The sequence below is a fragment of the Dromaius novaehollandiae genome, chromosome 2 (genome assembly GCF_036370855.1).
Source record: "Dromaius novaehollandiae isolate bDroNov1 chromosome 2, bDroNov1.hap1, whole genome shotgun sequence".
NCBI classification, from domain to species: Eukaryota; Metazoa; Chordata; class Aves; order Casuariiformes; family Dromaiidae; genus Dromaius; species Dromaius novaehollandiae.
Genome location: NC_088099.1, coordinates 131,619,451 through 131,635,610, shown reverse-complemented (window position 1 = coordinate 131,635,610; position 16,160 = coordinate 131,619,451). Strand labels below are relative to the sequence as shown.

Here is a 16,160-nt window from a genome sequence, read left to right as displayed (position 1 = left end):
GGATGTGGCCAGAATACTTTTATGTCATCCATGTAATTCAAATACATATATAATACTTCATATGAAAGAAAGCTTAAAATCATACCCAGACTTTAACTGTCAATCATCAAGTAGATTCATGTGGAAGTGAAAGTTCTTTTTTTAAGTAACCTCAATTACCAACCAAGAAGTGGTCTCATCTACTCATCATATCATCATCTACTAACTTTCAGGCCATTAAAACTCCTTTCCAAATACTGAATTCTAAACCCTTCAAGAACCAACAAATAAAGACATTTTAATTGTATCAAAAGTGAACTTCGAAATTCTGTTCAGAGCAGAAGTATCAGTTTTTTTCTCCTCAGGAAGCAGTAATACTAAGGTGAGGCTACACTATTCTGTATTCTGTATCATACAGTCAAACCAGAAATTCACATTTGCCTCAGGAAGAAAGTGCTAATCTACCAAAAAAATTAACTTATGCTCAGCTTAAAGCACAAATCCCACCAAAATCAGAGGCTGTTAAAATGCTTTAAATGAAGCCACTGCTTCAGCAGTTTGCTGGATCACAGCAGAAAAGAGCTCTTACAAACCCCAACTATGTAGTTTGCAAATATTATCCATTACATTTTAGATACAGTGAAGATGAGGTCCAGCAGAAGCAAAGAATTTGTGCATGGTCAAGCTGCATGTCAGTGTTTGTAGCAACATCTACACTCACTCCTTCCTGTATGGCCTGGTCTGCCCTACTTGTCAGGCAATGCCATGCGAGCAGACACATCTAGAGCAGACATGCTAAACGGTTTCCTGAAGCATAACCAGCTATCACTGCAGCCCCCCCCCAGTATTACTGCAACTGCCTTAGGGTTTCTGCAAGCACAACTATGTTGGTGAGAAACGGGAGAAGAGGGATGAATCATAATCTGTGTAATACAGCCAGGTTGGCAAAATTTTGTGTTTAAAATGGAAGAATCACAATCCCTGCATTTCTGTTACAACAGGATGCTTAACTACTGTATATTTTCATCTTACAAAGTACAAACACAAATCTCTCTGCATTACAAAACCCAAAGGTATTTCTTGGTAGAAACAGGACCACCTAGCAGAGTTCTCTCTGTTTCCTTTTTAAAAGCTTGAAGCATCAAGATTTGCTGTGATTTTGAACAGGTTTTTTTATGCAAAAGTATTTCAATTGTTACTGACGTCTGATGAATCACAAAAATGTAAGTTTACAAGCATACCATACAGAAAAGATTATTTCAGTTGCCTCTATGATAAAACTGCAGTCACTGTAAAAACTGTACAATATGCACAAATATGAAAGGTAAAATCTTAGACATGATGAAGTTAACAGAAAACTTCAAACGTCTAGACTAAGGCCCAAAAGTCATGTCCAACACTGTCTGCAATATTACAAAGTCTGATGAGGGACTGTTATCATTTGTCAACTGCTTTCACGTGTCCTAAAATGAAATTAAGAGAAATAGAGGCCTAAAAGTTAGAAAATGCCAACTGTAGTATATATTTTATATGGATGAAGATAAGCACTGTAGAAAAGAAAAGGAAATTGAGATAAACAAACAAAACACAAGACTGAGTGATAAACTGCCAGAAAAATCAAGGAAGGCTTAAATGCACTTATTTTTTACTCTGCCTAAAATTGTTTAAAATCAGTCATATCAGGCAGTCAAGAAGATTAAGCTGGTGTGATAAAATGACAGAATTACATAAATGAATGGAATAGCAACTGTTCTAATCCCATCCCTGGGTGAAAAAAGGGAGTCCTACAGAAAATAAGTGTTCTAGAAAAGGCAAGAGACTTTCAAGCTACTCTTGACCAAGTCAAAGATAAAAAAGGACTGCAGAGTGGCTCAAGGTCACAGTCTCCAGCTAGACAAAAAATAAAATCACCATGTAACTTGATTAAGCACAACCCTAAAAAAACTCATAAACTTCTGTGATTATGAATTCAATGGTTCAAAAAAATTCTATTAGAGTGCAACGTAAGTTTTCTTCAGAAGCCCTAGCATAGGTCTGTCTATCTGGGACTCATTCTGGCAGTCCATTCCTAGGTACACTCAACTAACAGTTGCCATCTCATTCTTGGGGCTTGAAATTCATTCAGTCGTATTTTCTCACGAAGTTCATAAAATGAGATAATATTCTCTTGCTGAAGAGAATGATGTGATCCTGGTGAAAGGTGAATACTTAGGTTGATAATCAGTATATTGAGGAGGACTCTGGGAAGAAGACGGATACGAATGCAGAATTGGGGAGCTAGCATGAGCCTTTGGGAAGGATTAAGCTTTGAAGTTCCTGCCCCTTTGGTTCCTGCCCCTTTGGCCACAGCCACAGGAAAGGGCAGGAAGCAGAAAGAGATTTCTCCTTCTGTTGCATATAGATTGTCCTAATTCTTTCTTTTATCCTGTCTATTGCTGACTGGAGACACACTCCATCCTGACCTGCCTGCAGGTTTCATCCGATCAACTGAGAAATAAATCCTAGGTGAGAAGATCAGAGAGGAATAAAGGGCAATTAGAGGCAGTAGACAGCAAGGAGTCACATTTTCTTACAGCTATGCTGAGGACCCAGGCAGAATTGCCAGGTGACTTATCAACAAAAGAGCTTAATTTTTGTATTGTCATTTCATCTAAGGGAAATCCCCTTAAAGGTTCCAGTGTGATAAAAGCAATTATCAAAACTCAATCAAATGAAACACAGGAGGGTCTCATTAGCCTAGCTTACCCCCTGAGCAGAGCAAGGGGAATTGGTGAGGACAGTTTCTAAACACCACACTGAATTTCGTGAACACGAAAAAGAAGGCAAAATTGAGAAATTGTAAAAAAAGAATACTGTAATACCTAGTGGCAAAAGGGAAGATACAAAATATAAACCCAGCTGAAAAAGCAAACAGTGATATATACAGACTTTATCCTTTACTGACACAAATCTACCATTACCTTCTAGCCGAACTTTGCAGTCAGGTTATAATCATTATCAGCTGAATTACAGTAGTGCCCAAGGACCTTATTTATATTGGAGAACCCACTGTGCTTTTTGCTTTCCATACACAGAGTAGTTTTGAGAAATTTGCATGCAAAGTCATGTTTATTGAGGCTGCTTTGACCAGCCCTACCCAGAAAAATGAACGAGATGACCATGTTCTGTACTGACTTGCAGTAAAGTTCATACTTTGGCAGACAATTAACTGATCTCTCTCCCTTCTAACTTCTTGAGAAATAAACTAAGTGCCAGGGGCAGGAAAGGTCTCCAGTACCTTGCTGCCTTAAGGAGATGATTTGATATTTACACAAAAAGTCAAAATATAGCAGGGCTGAGTCAGTAGCTATATCTGACTGGAGGATCTGGGACTAAATAGGATGAGAGGTACAAATGGTCATAGGAGATGCAGCAAGGATTTTGTCATCCAGAGCCTTTGTTCCCGGCCACTGAGAAGAGCTGATGGGAGAGAGCCATGTCTGGGAATGGTAGCGCAGCCGTCCTTCCTTTTGGAAGTTACCGAGATTGTAGTGCTCATGGGGATTACCACCTTCCCGCAACCTCTAATATTGCAGCCCTTCACTGGAAAAGGAGCCACGTGTGAAGTCTTTAATTCAACAACTACTGAGGGACTAACACTCTATCTCTAGAGAGCATTTCTACCACCAATTACCTACAAAGTTGGAACTATAAGCATACTGTTTTTCACATGGTCCGATGATGGAAACCATCTGACATTTCAAATCAGCCCAATGTATTCATGCTGCTAACAATTACAGCAAGGAAATCTTCCTGGGCTTCTGATTAAATGAACCTTTTAGCTACAGTTTAAGTTGGTTTATCCCTCATATTTAAGTCTCTTGAACTGTTAAAACACAATTTGAAGACATGATATCATACATATTCTTGGCTCCTAAACAATAGTCTCGGAGGTATCATTAAGAACAAGAGACATTGAAATAGCATACAAACAACACAAACAAGATTTTTAAATGTTTAAGCAAAAAATGAGGCATTGGTTCATCTGGTCCCATCTGAATTGTCTCTGTTTTTATAGCCTTGGTTAAGAAAGCTGGTTGCTCTTCTCTTTACTTCCCAAAACAAGCAAGCACTCAGTGCAGGCTATAGAGCAGCAGCAGGCAGTACAGATATGCTGGTCCATACAAATGTTCTTGGGGAAGGGAGACAGGCCAGATAGCAAGCTGTTTGAATCCATAACAATCTGATATCAAGACACAATTAAATACCTGTGTCAGATAAGCTTGCCAGCACTTTTAATGGAAATCAGAATAAAATGAGAAATGTTTATTTGCAATAGCAGTATTCAATACACTAAACAGGAGATGGCCCTGTTAGTTCTGAATGCCATGTTAGGTTGTCTTTCATCATTTTTAATTAAAACTTTCCAGTGTTTAAAAGACATACTCATGAGATTTCACCTACGATTCCAAAAGCAAAACCAGAATGATAAGATTAACCAGTAGAACAATCTACAGGAATAAGCACTGGACTATTTGTCATTCCAAGTCTTTCAGCAGGAAAAAATAAACAGAACAATATATCTTTCCAAGATGTCTCACTGAAGTTCAAGCACAATTTAATTTCATTGATGGAGAAAACAGCAATGGCAGGAGATCAGACTCAGGTCACAGTAACTGAGCTTTACTGTCTCTAAGGACAGAACATGAAGGAATGTCCTACTTCTGCAAACGAGATCACCAAGCCAGGAAGCCTGAACTTCTTTCTGTGCCCAGCAGATTCTCACCATTGTCTCTACCAGCTTCTCAGTACTGCAGACCCAACAGGAGAGACATGCACAGTTTTATCTTAAAGTCTTCAAAACAATAAGCCATTAAGACCCTAAATTTATTACATCTGCTATGGTCCTATCCAATGAAGTCCACAGGTTATGAAAAAAATCCTTCTTTCTCTAGTAACGTGATAATATCAAATAGGATCTAGCAGTGTTTTCACTACATAGGATGCAAGAAACTAAACAGCTTATGGAAAAAAATTCTGACTCACATATACATGATTTCTTTTCTTGAAGCTTAATTATCATTTTTCTATCTTAAAGCAGCAACGCCAGAAATTCAGCTGTCTGTTCAACCACAAAACAGATATTGTGCAAGCAGCTGTTTCTCAAACCACAAAGTATTGACATGGGGAAATTCTCCAGTCCTGCTGTGAGCAATTCTGTGTCGCTCCTTAGCAATGACAGATAATTTAACCTGGCTTTAAAATATATGATGTGTGAGCTGCTAGGACATGAACTTCAAATTTCTCTCATTTAGTCTTCAGAGTAAGTCCAGGTTCTGAATCCTGCTTGTTGTACTTCAGAGCCTGGGAATGTATCTGTATCAGTCACATACACTCCAGCGGGAACTGTTACTTAAAAGTACAAACATCTTTTTTGTACTAGTATGCACTGTAGGCTAAACTCCATTAGATACAGACATCTAACCGCCAGTGCCACTGAATTAACATCTTTTGGGGGTGTATTTGGGGTACAAGTCCATCCTCCCAGTAGTTTCATTTTTCCTCCTTATTTTGCTCCAGGATTGATTCTGCTGGTTCATCGTATTTTACAATTGGTTCTTGGATGATTCCTGAACTGTGAGACATTTTCACTTCTCATACAGCTACACAGCTGCTCCTTTTCAAAAAGGATTCTCATACAAGAATTGCAGTGCAGGGTCTGGCAATATGCCTCACCCTCAGTTGTAGGGCTTGGAGCTTTTGATATCTAAGCAAAACAGTTGTCATCCTGAAAACTAAGCCAGACATCTGAAAACCTTTAAAAAAATTGAAAAATTCCCATCCAACAAAATAACTGAAATTTTTGAAAGGAATAAGGAAGAAACACATAGTTGACTGGAAACATTTGACAAATACTGCTACCTACATAAACAAAGCAAACCTTCCACAGATGCTTTTTCTGTCTTAATGAAGCACATGTCTGAACCAAGAGTCAGCATTTATAAAAGCAGGCCTGCGATCAGTAACTATCACAGATCAATCCTTGAAGCACTGAAGGAAAAAAAATACACCTTGTCGTTGACTCCACTGTTTACTGAACTAGTTTCAAAGAAGAATCCCAAAGCTTCTCACACTGAAAAACCATATGGAAAGAATTTGTATGGCTATGATTTATCGCACATCAGCAGCTCTGAAGAGGTGCTACTGTAACCTAAAAAACCATGCCAGCACTGAAGAGGAAAAACATGAAGCAGTACTTCCCAGATAGTGAAGTGATGACCAAATGCTGTCCTACTGCAGCATCAGTTGAGAGGATCAGTAATGGAGGTCACACAAGTGTCCCTGAAGAGACACTATATTTGATCTTCCTTAGGTAAGCATTCTTCTTTTGTTAACCAGAATAAATAGATATGAGTATCTGAAGAGCCTCTGACCTTCCTTGGAGCCCTGTGAGTGAGTTAAACAGAACATCTCTGTCATCTTAACACACTACTGTATTATATCCTGACAAAAGGGCAAATCCACTCTTCTGCTTGCATATATACAAAAGGAAAGAAAGAAGAGTACAAAAAGGCTGAAATACCAGCTTCTCAGGAACTCCATTTTAATCACAAATTCACTACAATTTCTGTCTACATTGCTTTACACAGCAGTAGTTTCTCATATTAAGGGATATGGGGTTCCTTTTTTTTCATATTTTTAAAACTAATTACTGTCAGAGCTAATAATTGCAAAACTTCTGCATTCTCGCGTAGCATTGAAATGAGACTCATTTTCTTCTAAATGCTTCACTACTTAAAAAGTAATGAAAATGGGGCAATTTTATATAATCATTTTTATAATCTATCATTCAAAAATTTCAAATTTTGTTCAATCTTTTTAATACGCTTTTGGCCATTTTGCGGTATTTGTTATTAAAGCCTAAGGCAAGGCAAGTGACAAAAAATTTGCAGTGACCACTCAAGAAATATCTGGGGACAGCTCCTCGGAGCAGCAAAGAATTGGAGTGAGGAAAGAGCAGAGAAGTAAGAGGTTTGCTACTTTTCTCGCCACAGAAAATGAGATAGGCAACCACACTTAGCAGTGCTCCACTCTGCCTTAGCAATTAGCAACAGATTGACTCATACAAACATCTCCGAGGAGGACTGCACGTATGCAGAATGAGGCTGTCAGCAAGGAGTCTGAGTAGCTTGTGAAAAACATTAATACAATCTCTGACACATCCTTGGGATGTCACGGACCAGGAAGGAGATACTTGTTCAACTTCTCACTACGGACACGACCCTGCAGTGTTGCAATCTGGGTTTTCACTGTAGTGTCAGGAAGGGACAACAGTGTAAATGAGAGGTTGTTCTTTCCAACATCCCATTTTAGCTTCATTTTGCTCATCTTTTCTTCCTTCATCTGCCTCCATAGGGCTACAGCAGGCTACCTTGTCAGGACATCATGCAATATTCTCTGAAATCAAGAGAGACACATCCATTAAATTTAGCTAGAACCTCCTACTGTCAGGCTTACAGTATGAAAGAATTTTTTTTAGAACATCAGAATATTGCTTAGGAAACTACAACATTAAATCACTAGAAGCACAACTATTGCATTTTTTGCTGAAATAAATTACGAATAGAAAGTACGAGCAGTTAAGAGGAAACAAGATATGTCCTATATGAGAGCCAAGATTTTTTTTCCTGACATGTGCCAAACAAGGAGAAGAAACAGAAGAATCTGGCACCATTAAAAACAGTTTGTGGAGAAAGGAACTGAATATCTACAGCCAAGCTCCATGTGGTTTGTAAAGAGGAAACTTTTGTTTTATGGGAGTCTCAGTCAGCCAAAATTCTCCCAGACGGCATGCAAATGGATATTAGCCTAAAATCCTACATGCATCTTGTAGAAGGATCAGTAAATGGTAAGGAAAGAAAAGAAAAAAGGAACACTACCAAAGTTTTAAATCAGAATTCAAAATCTGCTTCATGGTTGAAAAAGTTAGTTTACCAGACAGTTATAATGTCATATATATGGTAAGTCTGTTGGAAAGGAAACACAACAAGTTTTATTATGAAACTAGAAGTCAGGAAAATGAGTTCCAACCCTGGCTCCACTATCAAATAGCTCTATAAAACTTGGATAAAAGAGAAAAAGACTGCCAACTTAAGTGTGAGATTTTCCTTAACTTCATACAGTGTATTAACACTGCACTTATGCAGTTTCTTTCAGCTTCTGCATTCGCTCATTGGCATTACTACTTGGCATTACTATACACTAAGTTAAGTAAGTGAGTAAATACAGCACTGAGAACAGTTATATTACTTTATCAAAACAAGCCCTACCTACCTTATTAATCAAAATACTTGATTGAGGAAAACATTTTATATGAGACAGTAATTCTCATAACTGAGCAAAATGCTAAAACAACTGATATGATAAAACACCTTAGCTGAATATTGCTACAAGATGTGGTATTTCTGGCTGAAAATGATAACTGAGAACTTGCACTTCACCATATAGGAGAAAGGGCATGCAACAGTTCTCCAATACTTGTTTAGAGGTGATACCATGGAAGAATTTTTTTCATCGAGAGATTTTTCTCTGGCAGCTATCAGACTGCCCTGTGAAGCATTCAGCTACACTGTGCTTAAATCAAGAGGAGAGCACACTGACCTCCATTTTACAGCTGGGGAACTGAGGCAGAGGCAGAGGGCAAGAATTTGCACTACAGAAACATTCAAGTCCCTCCTTCCCACTGAAATCAATTCTCCCTGTGGGAGTTAGAGGCCTAAATAGTTTTGTGGGTCTGGGCTCGAGTCTTTCCCACAGTCCCATAGGTGGGGCTCAGAAGGTAATACTCCCCAACAATGCAGCTTTCTAGTTATATTACCAATGATTAAAATAGATAAGATGGCAATTTTCACCATCATGTTTGAAGGAGAAGTAATTAATGTCTCCTCCAAGAGGACACCAGGATTAGGATTTGCCCCTTTGGGTCTTCTTTCATGTGATCCTTTTTATTCAAATTCTTTCAGCTAAGATTTGCCATCTATAGTCCTCTCTTCCTGTAAACATGGTAGTGAGCACAAATCCAATTTCTGAAACGTACCATCCTGCACTCTAGATTTGCTTGGGTTTTCCTCATCCATACTTTTAGGACTGTCAACCTGGAGGATGAAGGTAAGGGTTAATTGTTCACTACTTTGTGTACACTATGTTCATTTGTGTATACTGCTCTAGATGGCTGTTCCATGGTTCATGTTGCATTGGAATAATAAACAGAGCTAAAAGCAATTCCCTTTAATATTAACTCTTTAATTTTATTTCCTCCAAAGAATAATGAACAGAAGAAAACAAAGTTAAATATTTCCGGAAGGAAAAAAATTGCAGGCATTTTTCATGAACATGCTGGAAGGAAAAAACACTGTAAAAGTGAAACCTATCATATTTTAGTGAAACCTGAAACCAACAGTCCATATCAGCACTAAAAATATCTTCGGTTCTCCCCCACACACCAATATACCAGGATGGCATATATTGATGAGTTCTGGATGTTGATCAAGACCAGACCAGGTACAAACTAAACCAGACCCTCTCCCTATAAAGTAGGTCAAGAAAACTGGGAGGGAAGGGAAACTATTGCTAGGTGGCAGTGTACCTTAAGCAAAGAATACTGTAAATCATAGATTATTGGAAATTTGTTAGATGCTAAAAGAGGTGTCATCTCCAGTGTCATCTTCAAAGGCTTGGTAGGAACCCGAGCTGTATATGATACACAGAATACATATCAGAGGGCTGAAAAGCAGCACTGGGAAAAAGAAAAAGAAAAAGAAAAAAAAAGGAAAAGGAAAAAGGAAAAAAAAGGAAAAAGGAAAAAGGAAAAAGGAAAAAGGAAAAAGGAAAAAGGAAAAAGGAAAAAGGAAAAAGGAAAAAAAGGAAAAAGGAAAAAAAGGAAAAAGGAAAAAAGGAAAAAGGAAAAAAAGGAAAAAGGAAAAAAAGGAAAAAGGAAAAAAAGGAAAAAGGAAAAAAAGGAAAAAGGAAAAAGGAAAAAGGAAAAAGGAAAAAGGCTGTCTTGAGACACACTACTATGCAATGCTCACAACAGAACAGCTCCCCAGTTCTATTATTTCTATCCAAGAACTCAAAAGCCAGTGAACTGCATCCTGCACATCTTGAGAAGATTAAGTTTTGCTTACTTCATCTTATTTGACCATTGCTAAACTCTAACTGAAAAAGAATGCAGAGAAGTAAGCTTCCACCACAATTGGCCCCAGCAGTGTATAGTAGACAGAAAAAACATAAGCGTGGTGGTTAGAGGAAGGTTTTTTAAGGTTATTTAAGAAACTGAACTGTTACTTTTCTGCTTTAAACAGTTTCAGCCTTCAGTTCTAAATGTTTATGAGTGGGGAAAGCTAAGAGTGGACAATGAGACCAAACAAAAGGAGTTATAAGAATGCATGCACTGGTTACAATATCAGCAAAGAAGACAGAGAAAAAGGCCTGTGCAGAAAACCTAGGTAAGGAGAAGAAGAGGCTAGATTTTTCTGATATCCTTCTATCTGTCCTTCCTGATGTTCCTTCCAATGGAAAACTACCTTAACATATTGCCTAAATTAGCAGAAGCGGTGAAAAAGACAGGCTGATGACATCTTGTGAACTACAATTCGCTTGGTAAGAGAGCTGTTAGCAAGCTCACAGCTTGTCACAGAGAAGGATAAGATGTTCTTGAAGGCAAAGATGAAATCTATATTCTTTTCAACAATGTCTATCTGGGTTCAAGAGAGCAATCTTTTGGAAAAGTATTTTAGATGAATGTGAACTTATAGATTAGAGGTATTTTGGAGGAGAGAATAAAAGAAAAATGGAAGAGGCTTTGCTCCAACAGAGGTTAAATCTATGACACAAGCCATAGCAACACTGTTGCTGAGAAACTTACCAAGTAATTCTTCATGTGTTAAGTTTATTCTACAATTATACTGCTTAGAGTTTTTCAGACCATTTTCTTTCTGATGCATTAGAAACTCTTCAAAAATAATAGATTAGAACGGATGTGCTCTGGTCTCACCCAACACAGCAACTTCTTTATTGCTGTAATGTAAAACTCTCACAGGTTACATGAGGTATATATTGCATCATTCATTGCAAATAATGCTGTGAAGTCCCTCCTAATGATTAGAATACCAATCTCACTAACCTGAAGTATTTCAAACAGTAATTTTAACACAAACTGTCACCTGTGCAACTCACTTCGGACATGTGTTAGTTTTTCAAGCAGACGTAATCCTCTTATGGTTACTTTCAGGTTGGGTCTTTATCTTCCCTATCTGAACAGACCGCGTGATGCATACCCCAGGCCTGCAGGATTCCATTTCAATGGATAAAAAAAATGGATCAACGATTTTTCTTCCATTTCTCCCCACTATCCCCTTAGCCAGACCTGGCTTTTCTTATCTGTGGTCAGTCTGAGCCTCTCCCCCTTCCTGGTAGCTTGCAGCCTCTGCCCTGTAGGGAAGGAGTCACAGACCTTCCGGTCGTTGTTCCCGAACTGTTGGTCACAATTTGCAATAATTAACAGTTACGACAGGCAATAAACGCCGGCAACCCAAAACAAATATGAATCTGAACAATAAAAAGTGGAACCCTGCCACAGCTAGAAATGCCCCTGGGCCCAGCCCTGCCGGCCTCTCCCGGGCACTGCCCTGCCTCCGGGGGCATCGCGGCCGTGAGGAGCAGAGGCTGCTTTCACCTGCTCTTCCACCTCCCACGCTGTGACACTGTGCACAGTTAGTGGAAAAACAGTTTGAAAACAAAAAGAAATCGAAGCTGGAGCTGACTTAGTCATTTTATGAAGACAAAAGAGAATAATCTATATAATCTGTATGCTGGGAAGTCGTCAAGTTCTGCCACAGCAGAAAAACTTCTACGTGGGGAAACAGAGAAAGAAAACTCTGGAGAAAATACCTTCCCCAGCAAACAGCCTAGATAAGCTTTCCTTCATTAACCAGTAAGAGGGAGATCTTTTTTTAGCATACAGAAGGCACTGAGCCTCATTTGACATTGAAGTTTAATTCAAAATAAAATTTTCTGCGATTAAGGAAACTTTTGTTCTTGTTCTGTTTCTTCACCATCTGTGATATAAAACCTGGCAAAGACTCCAATTAGTTTCCTTTGTGCTGTTACTGCTACCAGCACTCAAACAACAAACATTTATACAAAAGGAAATTCCTCTTCCTTTCTTTGCTGTCTCCAAACTGTATATTTAAATACTTTAATAAGAAAACCTGTACTGAACTCACCCTGAAATCTGGTAAAAGCTAATTTACACCAACTGGATTATAGAAAAAAGTAACAATAAGTAACAGTAAGTCAATACAACACCTTTTCTGACCAGAATCTTTCAAACAGTAATAACCATTGAGCCTGTGAGCAAATGAAGAAGTAGCTAAGACCAAAAAAGGTGAAATCCTGCAATATCCTACCCAAGGAACACTAGGGACTGATTTGGGGAATTTTTGTCAGGGGGACATACAAACTCCTATTAGGACCTCGGCACTGTAATTGTAAGAGCCATGTAAGTGGTTCTGCTTCTCCTCAGGTGTGTAAGACCTACAAACATAGTCTGGCAAAACAAACTTTTAAAACTTTTTAAAAAAGAGTAAGTTAACACTTAGCTGTCTACTTTTACTTACTTATTGTCTTCAGTTTATATACACATATACACACATTTGACTACTGTAGCTATCCTTATTAGAGACCAAGTATAGATGTGGTTAAAATGTTATATGTTATTACACTGGTAAAGTTTACCTTGGTGCCTAAAGTACGATAAACAATAGCATTATACAGAGTTTGCCTGCTGGTACAAGCATATCAACATTAGGGCAATGTGTTTATTTTTTACACAGATACCTGCATAGGTAAGTAGCAGTATTTCTTCTAGTGTAGACAAGCCCTACAAAAACAGACAGAATGGTTCAGGTTTCTGTCCAAACGCATACCACCCACGAACAGAAGTACACCCTCTGACTGTGGGATTTATTCATGTTGTTATTTACCAGCGGTCTCCTTTCCTGATGTCAACAGGTTCCCAAATGTTTTCATGGACACCCGAGTAGGAGGAAGGTAGCCCAGCCTTCAGCTGGCTTTGTTAGGTCCAAACAGGAGGAGAAAGAAGAAATCTGACATGTGGAGGACACATGACAAGGAAAGACCACAACCTTGCACCAAACTGAGGAGCATAACCATAGCCATGTCCTCATTTCTTAATCCACTGCACCCTTAGCACAGCCTTTCTTAGTGCAAACCAGAAATAGCTGCTTAACAATATCCTTTCTACCATCTCTCACGACCATGCACAATTTCTCTTCTTCCTTTATGCTAAAAAAAACCATTTAATTTTGCACATTTTACTAGAGCAGGATAGTGTTTCTACACCAGCAACCTTTGCTGCTGACCGTACTACAGAGAAGTTCATGGGTTTTACCATTTTTTACTTCTAGGTCCTTGCATATCGGTGTTTTCTATACCTGTTTAAATCCTGTGGCATTTATCTAACAAGTAGTTTATTAACCAAACCAAACCAAACAAACAGCAGTTTGTTTTCTAGGGCAAGAGAGCAAGCTTTCTTGCCAAGGCCTCCTGTATAATGTCATTCTGTCGTGGCACAAATGCCCTAACAATTTTGCTCTAAAGAGTTGACTTCAAAAACTCTACAGCCACGAAGGTTATGAAAATAACTCTCAAAATGGGTTCTACAGTCCTTTTTGCCTGCCACTCACATCCGGCTGAAAGCTTTATAGGTAAGGGCTTTGCCTGTTTGCATTATCAAAAATACAGCCTATTACAACTTACTAGAATACTAGTAACAGGCACAATTTTATAATATGACTGAGCCAATCTAACAGCTCCCTAACCCTAAAATGACACCCAATCCCACTTGCCTCTGGACCATGTCCTCACTGTTCCCCTTTTGCCTTCTGTGCTAACCTTGTTAAGGGAGCTAAACTGGCAGAAAACTAAGCCTATCCAAAAATGTAAACAGTTTTCTGCTGGAAAACAAGCTCGCAGGGGTCAGATAAGCAATGGGGAGGAGAAGGGACCAAGCAGTCACAGGAGAGGGGGAGGAGTGACCAGTCCAGCATCAGCTAGCTATTTGGGCAGCTTAGCTGGATCCCAAGCAAGCCAAGCAGTTTGTCTTACAGGATGACCCCACTTGCACACTCAGTAAACAGATGTCTTTTCTGCACACTTAAGGGATGGACTGGACTCTCTACCCTAAACCCGACTGCTAATCGTTCCAAAACAGACAGCTTGGAAAGAATCCATCGCTGTTACACTCAGCGACCAAACACTCTCAGAGCTCAGAGTAAGAGATTTCACTGCATTTTTTGTTATTTATTTCATTAACATTATGATACACAGTCCCAAAGTTATGTTCATTGGTCAAACAACTGCCAAACTGACTTTTGATCCTTTTCAGAGAATGGTACTACAATTTCTTTTTTTGCACTTACCTATTCCTGTGCCTTCCGAAAATAACTATTAATGATTGGAAAATGTAACTGTTTACTATTTGTAAGTATTAAGCTTACTAATTGCTATGCGTTTCATTAGGTGACTGAAAAAAAAAAGAAAAACTAAGCAAACAACGCTGACAAGACAGATCCCTCCCCCTCTCCACCAATCTTTTACATGTTTAATCATCAGCTACTTAAGAGACTCAGGTATTAGCAACATGAGCAAAAAATACCTGGGAAAAGGTTAGCATATAAAGGAAAAAGGTATTGTTCAGAAAGAACAACAGAAAGAGTATTTCTAGGCACTTGCTTTACTCCCCAAAACTGTTTTTTTCAGTCTGCTCAGCATCCCAAAACACGTGTGCATAGCTTCTGTTAAGTCGTGAGGCCTATAGCTGGAAGGAACTACAAGCAATGCTGTTGAAACTAATAAAAAAGCCACAGAAATGTCAGAGACTCGAATGTTTGCTTGCACTCATTATCATCCACAAACAAGTTGGAGGTGGAGAGCTGATGTTGTAACCCCGGAGCAGAAGCACCCACTCGCTTCGGGAGGCAGCAGCAGCGCTCCTTGGCCTCCAGAGCGTGGCCACCAAGCCCTGCGCTCCCTCGCTCTGGCTACACACGGCGCAGGAGGAAAACCCAAGGGTTCAGCAAGCACGCGGTCATTTCTGCCCACACGCCCATATGCCCGAGGCCGGGCTACGCTGTATGTGCCCCCGCGCCCTTCTCGCTTTGCAATAGGGACCTTCGGGCACTCGGGAAGCGCGGGAGCAGCCTCCCCGGGCGCTTTAGCCGCGCCGGCTCCCCACGTGCGGCACGGCCCCGCCAGCCTGCGGCGCCCGCTCCCCCGCGCTGCCCCCCGCCCGCCCCAGCGGGGCCCCGCCGCCCCCGGCCCCGCGGGCGGCGCCGGGCGCTGATAGGGCTGCGCGGGAGCAGGGGGCGGGCGGAGGGAAGCGCGGCCCAATGCGCGCCGCCCCGCTCCCCCGCGGCGGCCGTGCGGGAGCGCGGCGCCAGCCCCGCCAACGCCCGCCGCGGCCCCGCCGCCCCCTCTGCGCCCGCCGCGGTACCTCTTCCTCTTGCAGAGCACGCACACGGCCCAGAGCAGCAGGGCGGCGGCGGCGGCCCCGCCGTAGGCGCCGAGCTGCAGCCTGTCGGGGCCCATGCCGGCAGCGCCCGTCTCGCCTCCGCCCGCTGCCTCGGTGCCTCGCCGCAGCTGGGAGGAAAGTTTTGCCCGTCCTCCGGCTCCGTGCGGCGGAGGCGCCCGGCCGCCGGCCCTCCCCGCCCACCCCGAGCCCAGGGGGCTGGGTTTGGCTGCTCCGGCCTGAACTCGGCGAGCGGGCGCGGTGCGACCCGGCCGGCTCCTCCCCGGGGGAGCGTCCCGCGCAGGGGAGGGTCGCGGCCCCCCGCCCGCCGCGCCGCCGAGGCCGCACGGGGGCGGCGGGGAAGCCCCGGCTTTTGTCATGAGGAGAACGGCGCGGATCCAGTGAAAAGTCCCGCAAAGCGAGACCGGGGGCAGGGATTTGTCATGCCTCGGGGCGGCGGGAAGCGGCCCGGCTGCGAGGCAGCGCGGGGGGGCGGGCGGCTGCCGGCCCCCGGGGCCGTTGGCGGGCGCGCGGCCCCCGGCAGCCGTCGGAACCGCGGCCAGAGGATGGCGGTCCTCCGTCCGCCCCCCCCCCCCCGCCCAAATAGGGTTTC

At 41.6% G+C, this 16,160-nt stretch overlaps 1 protein-coding gene across 2 annotated transcripts in view; it reads right to left on the bottom strand.

The window, feature by feature from the left end:
- The window catches only part of LOC112986694 (cytochrome P450 7B1), a 126,579-nt gene extending 110,739 nt beyond the window's left edge, over nt 1-15,840 (bottom strand). Inside the window, exon 1 of one of the 2 annotated variants that reach the window (XM_064507471.1) lies at nt 15,533-15,840. In XM_064507471.1, the coding sequence (XP_064363541.1) occupies nt 15,533-15,627 (95 nt within the window). In that variant the 5' untranslated portion in view covers nt 15,628-15,840. The remainder of the gene's footprint in view (nt 1-15,532) is intronic. The other variant, XM_064507470.1, reaches the window with a different exon arrangement.
- Nucleotides 15,841-16,160: the final 320 nt, after the last annotated feature.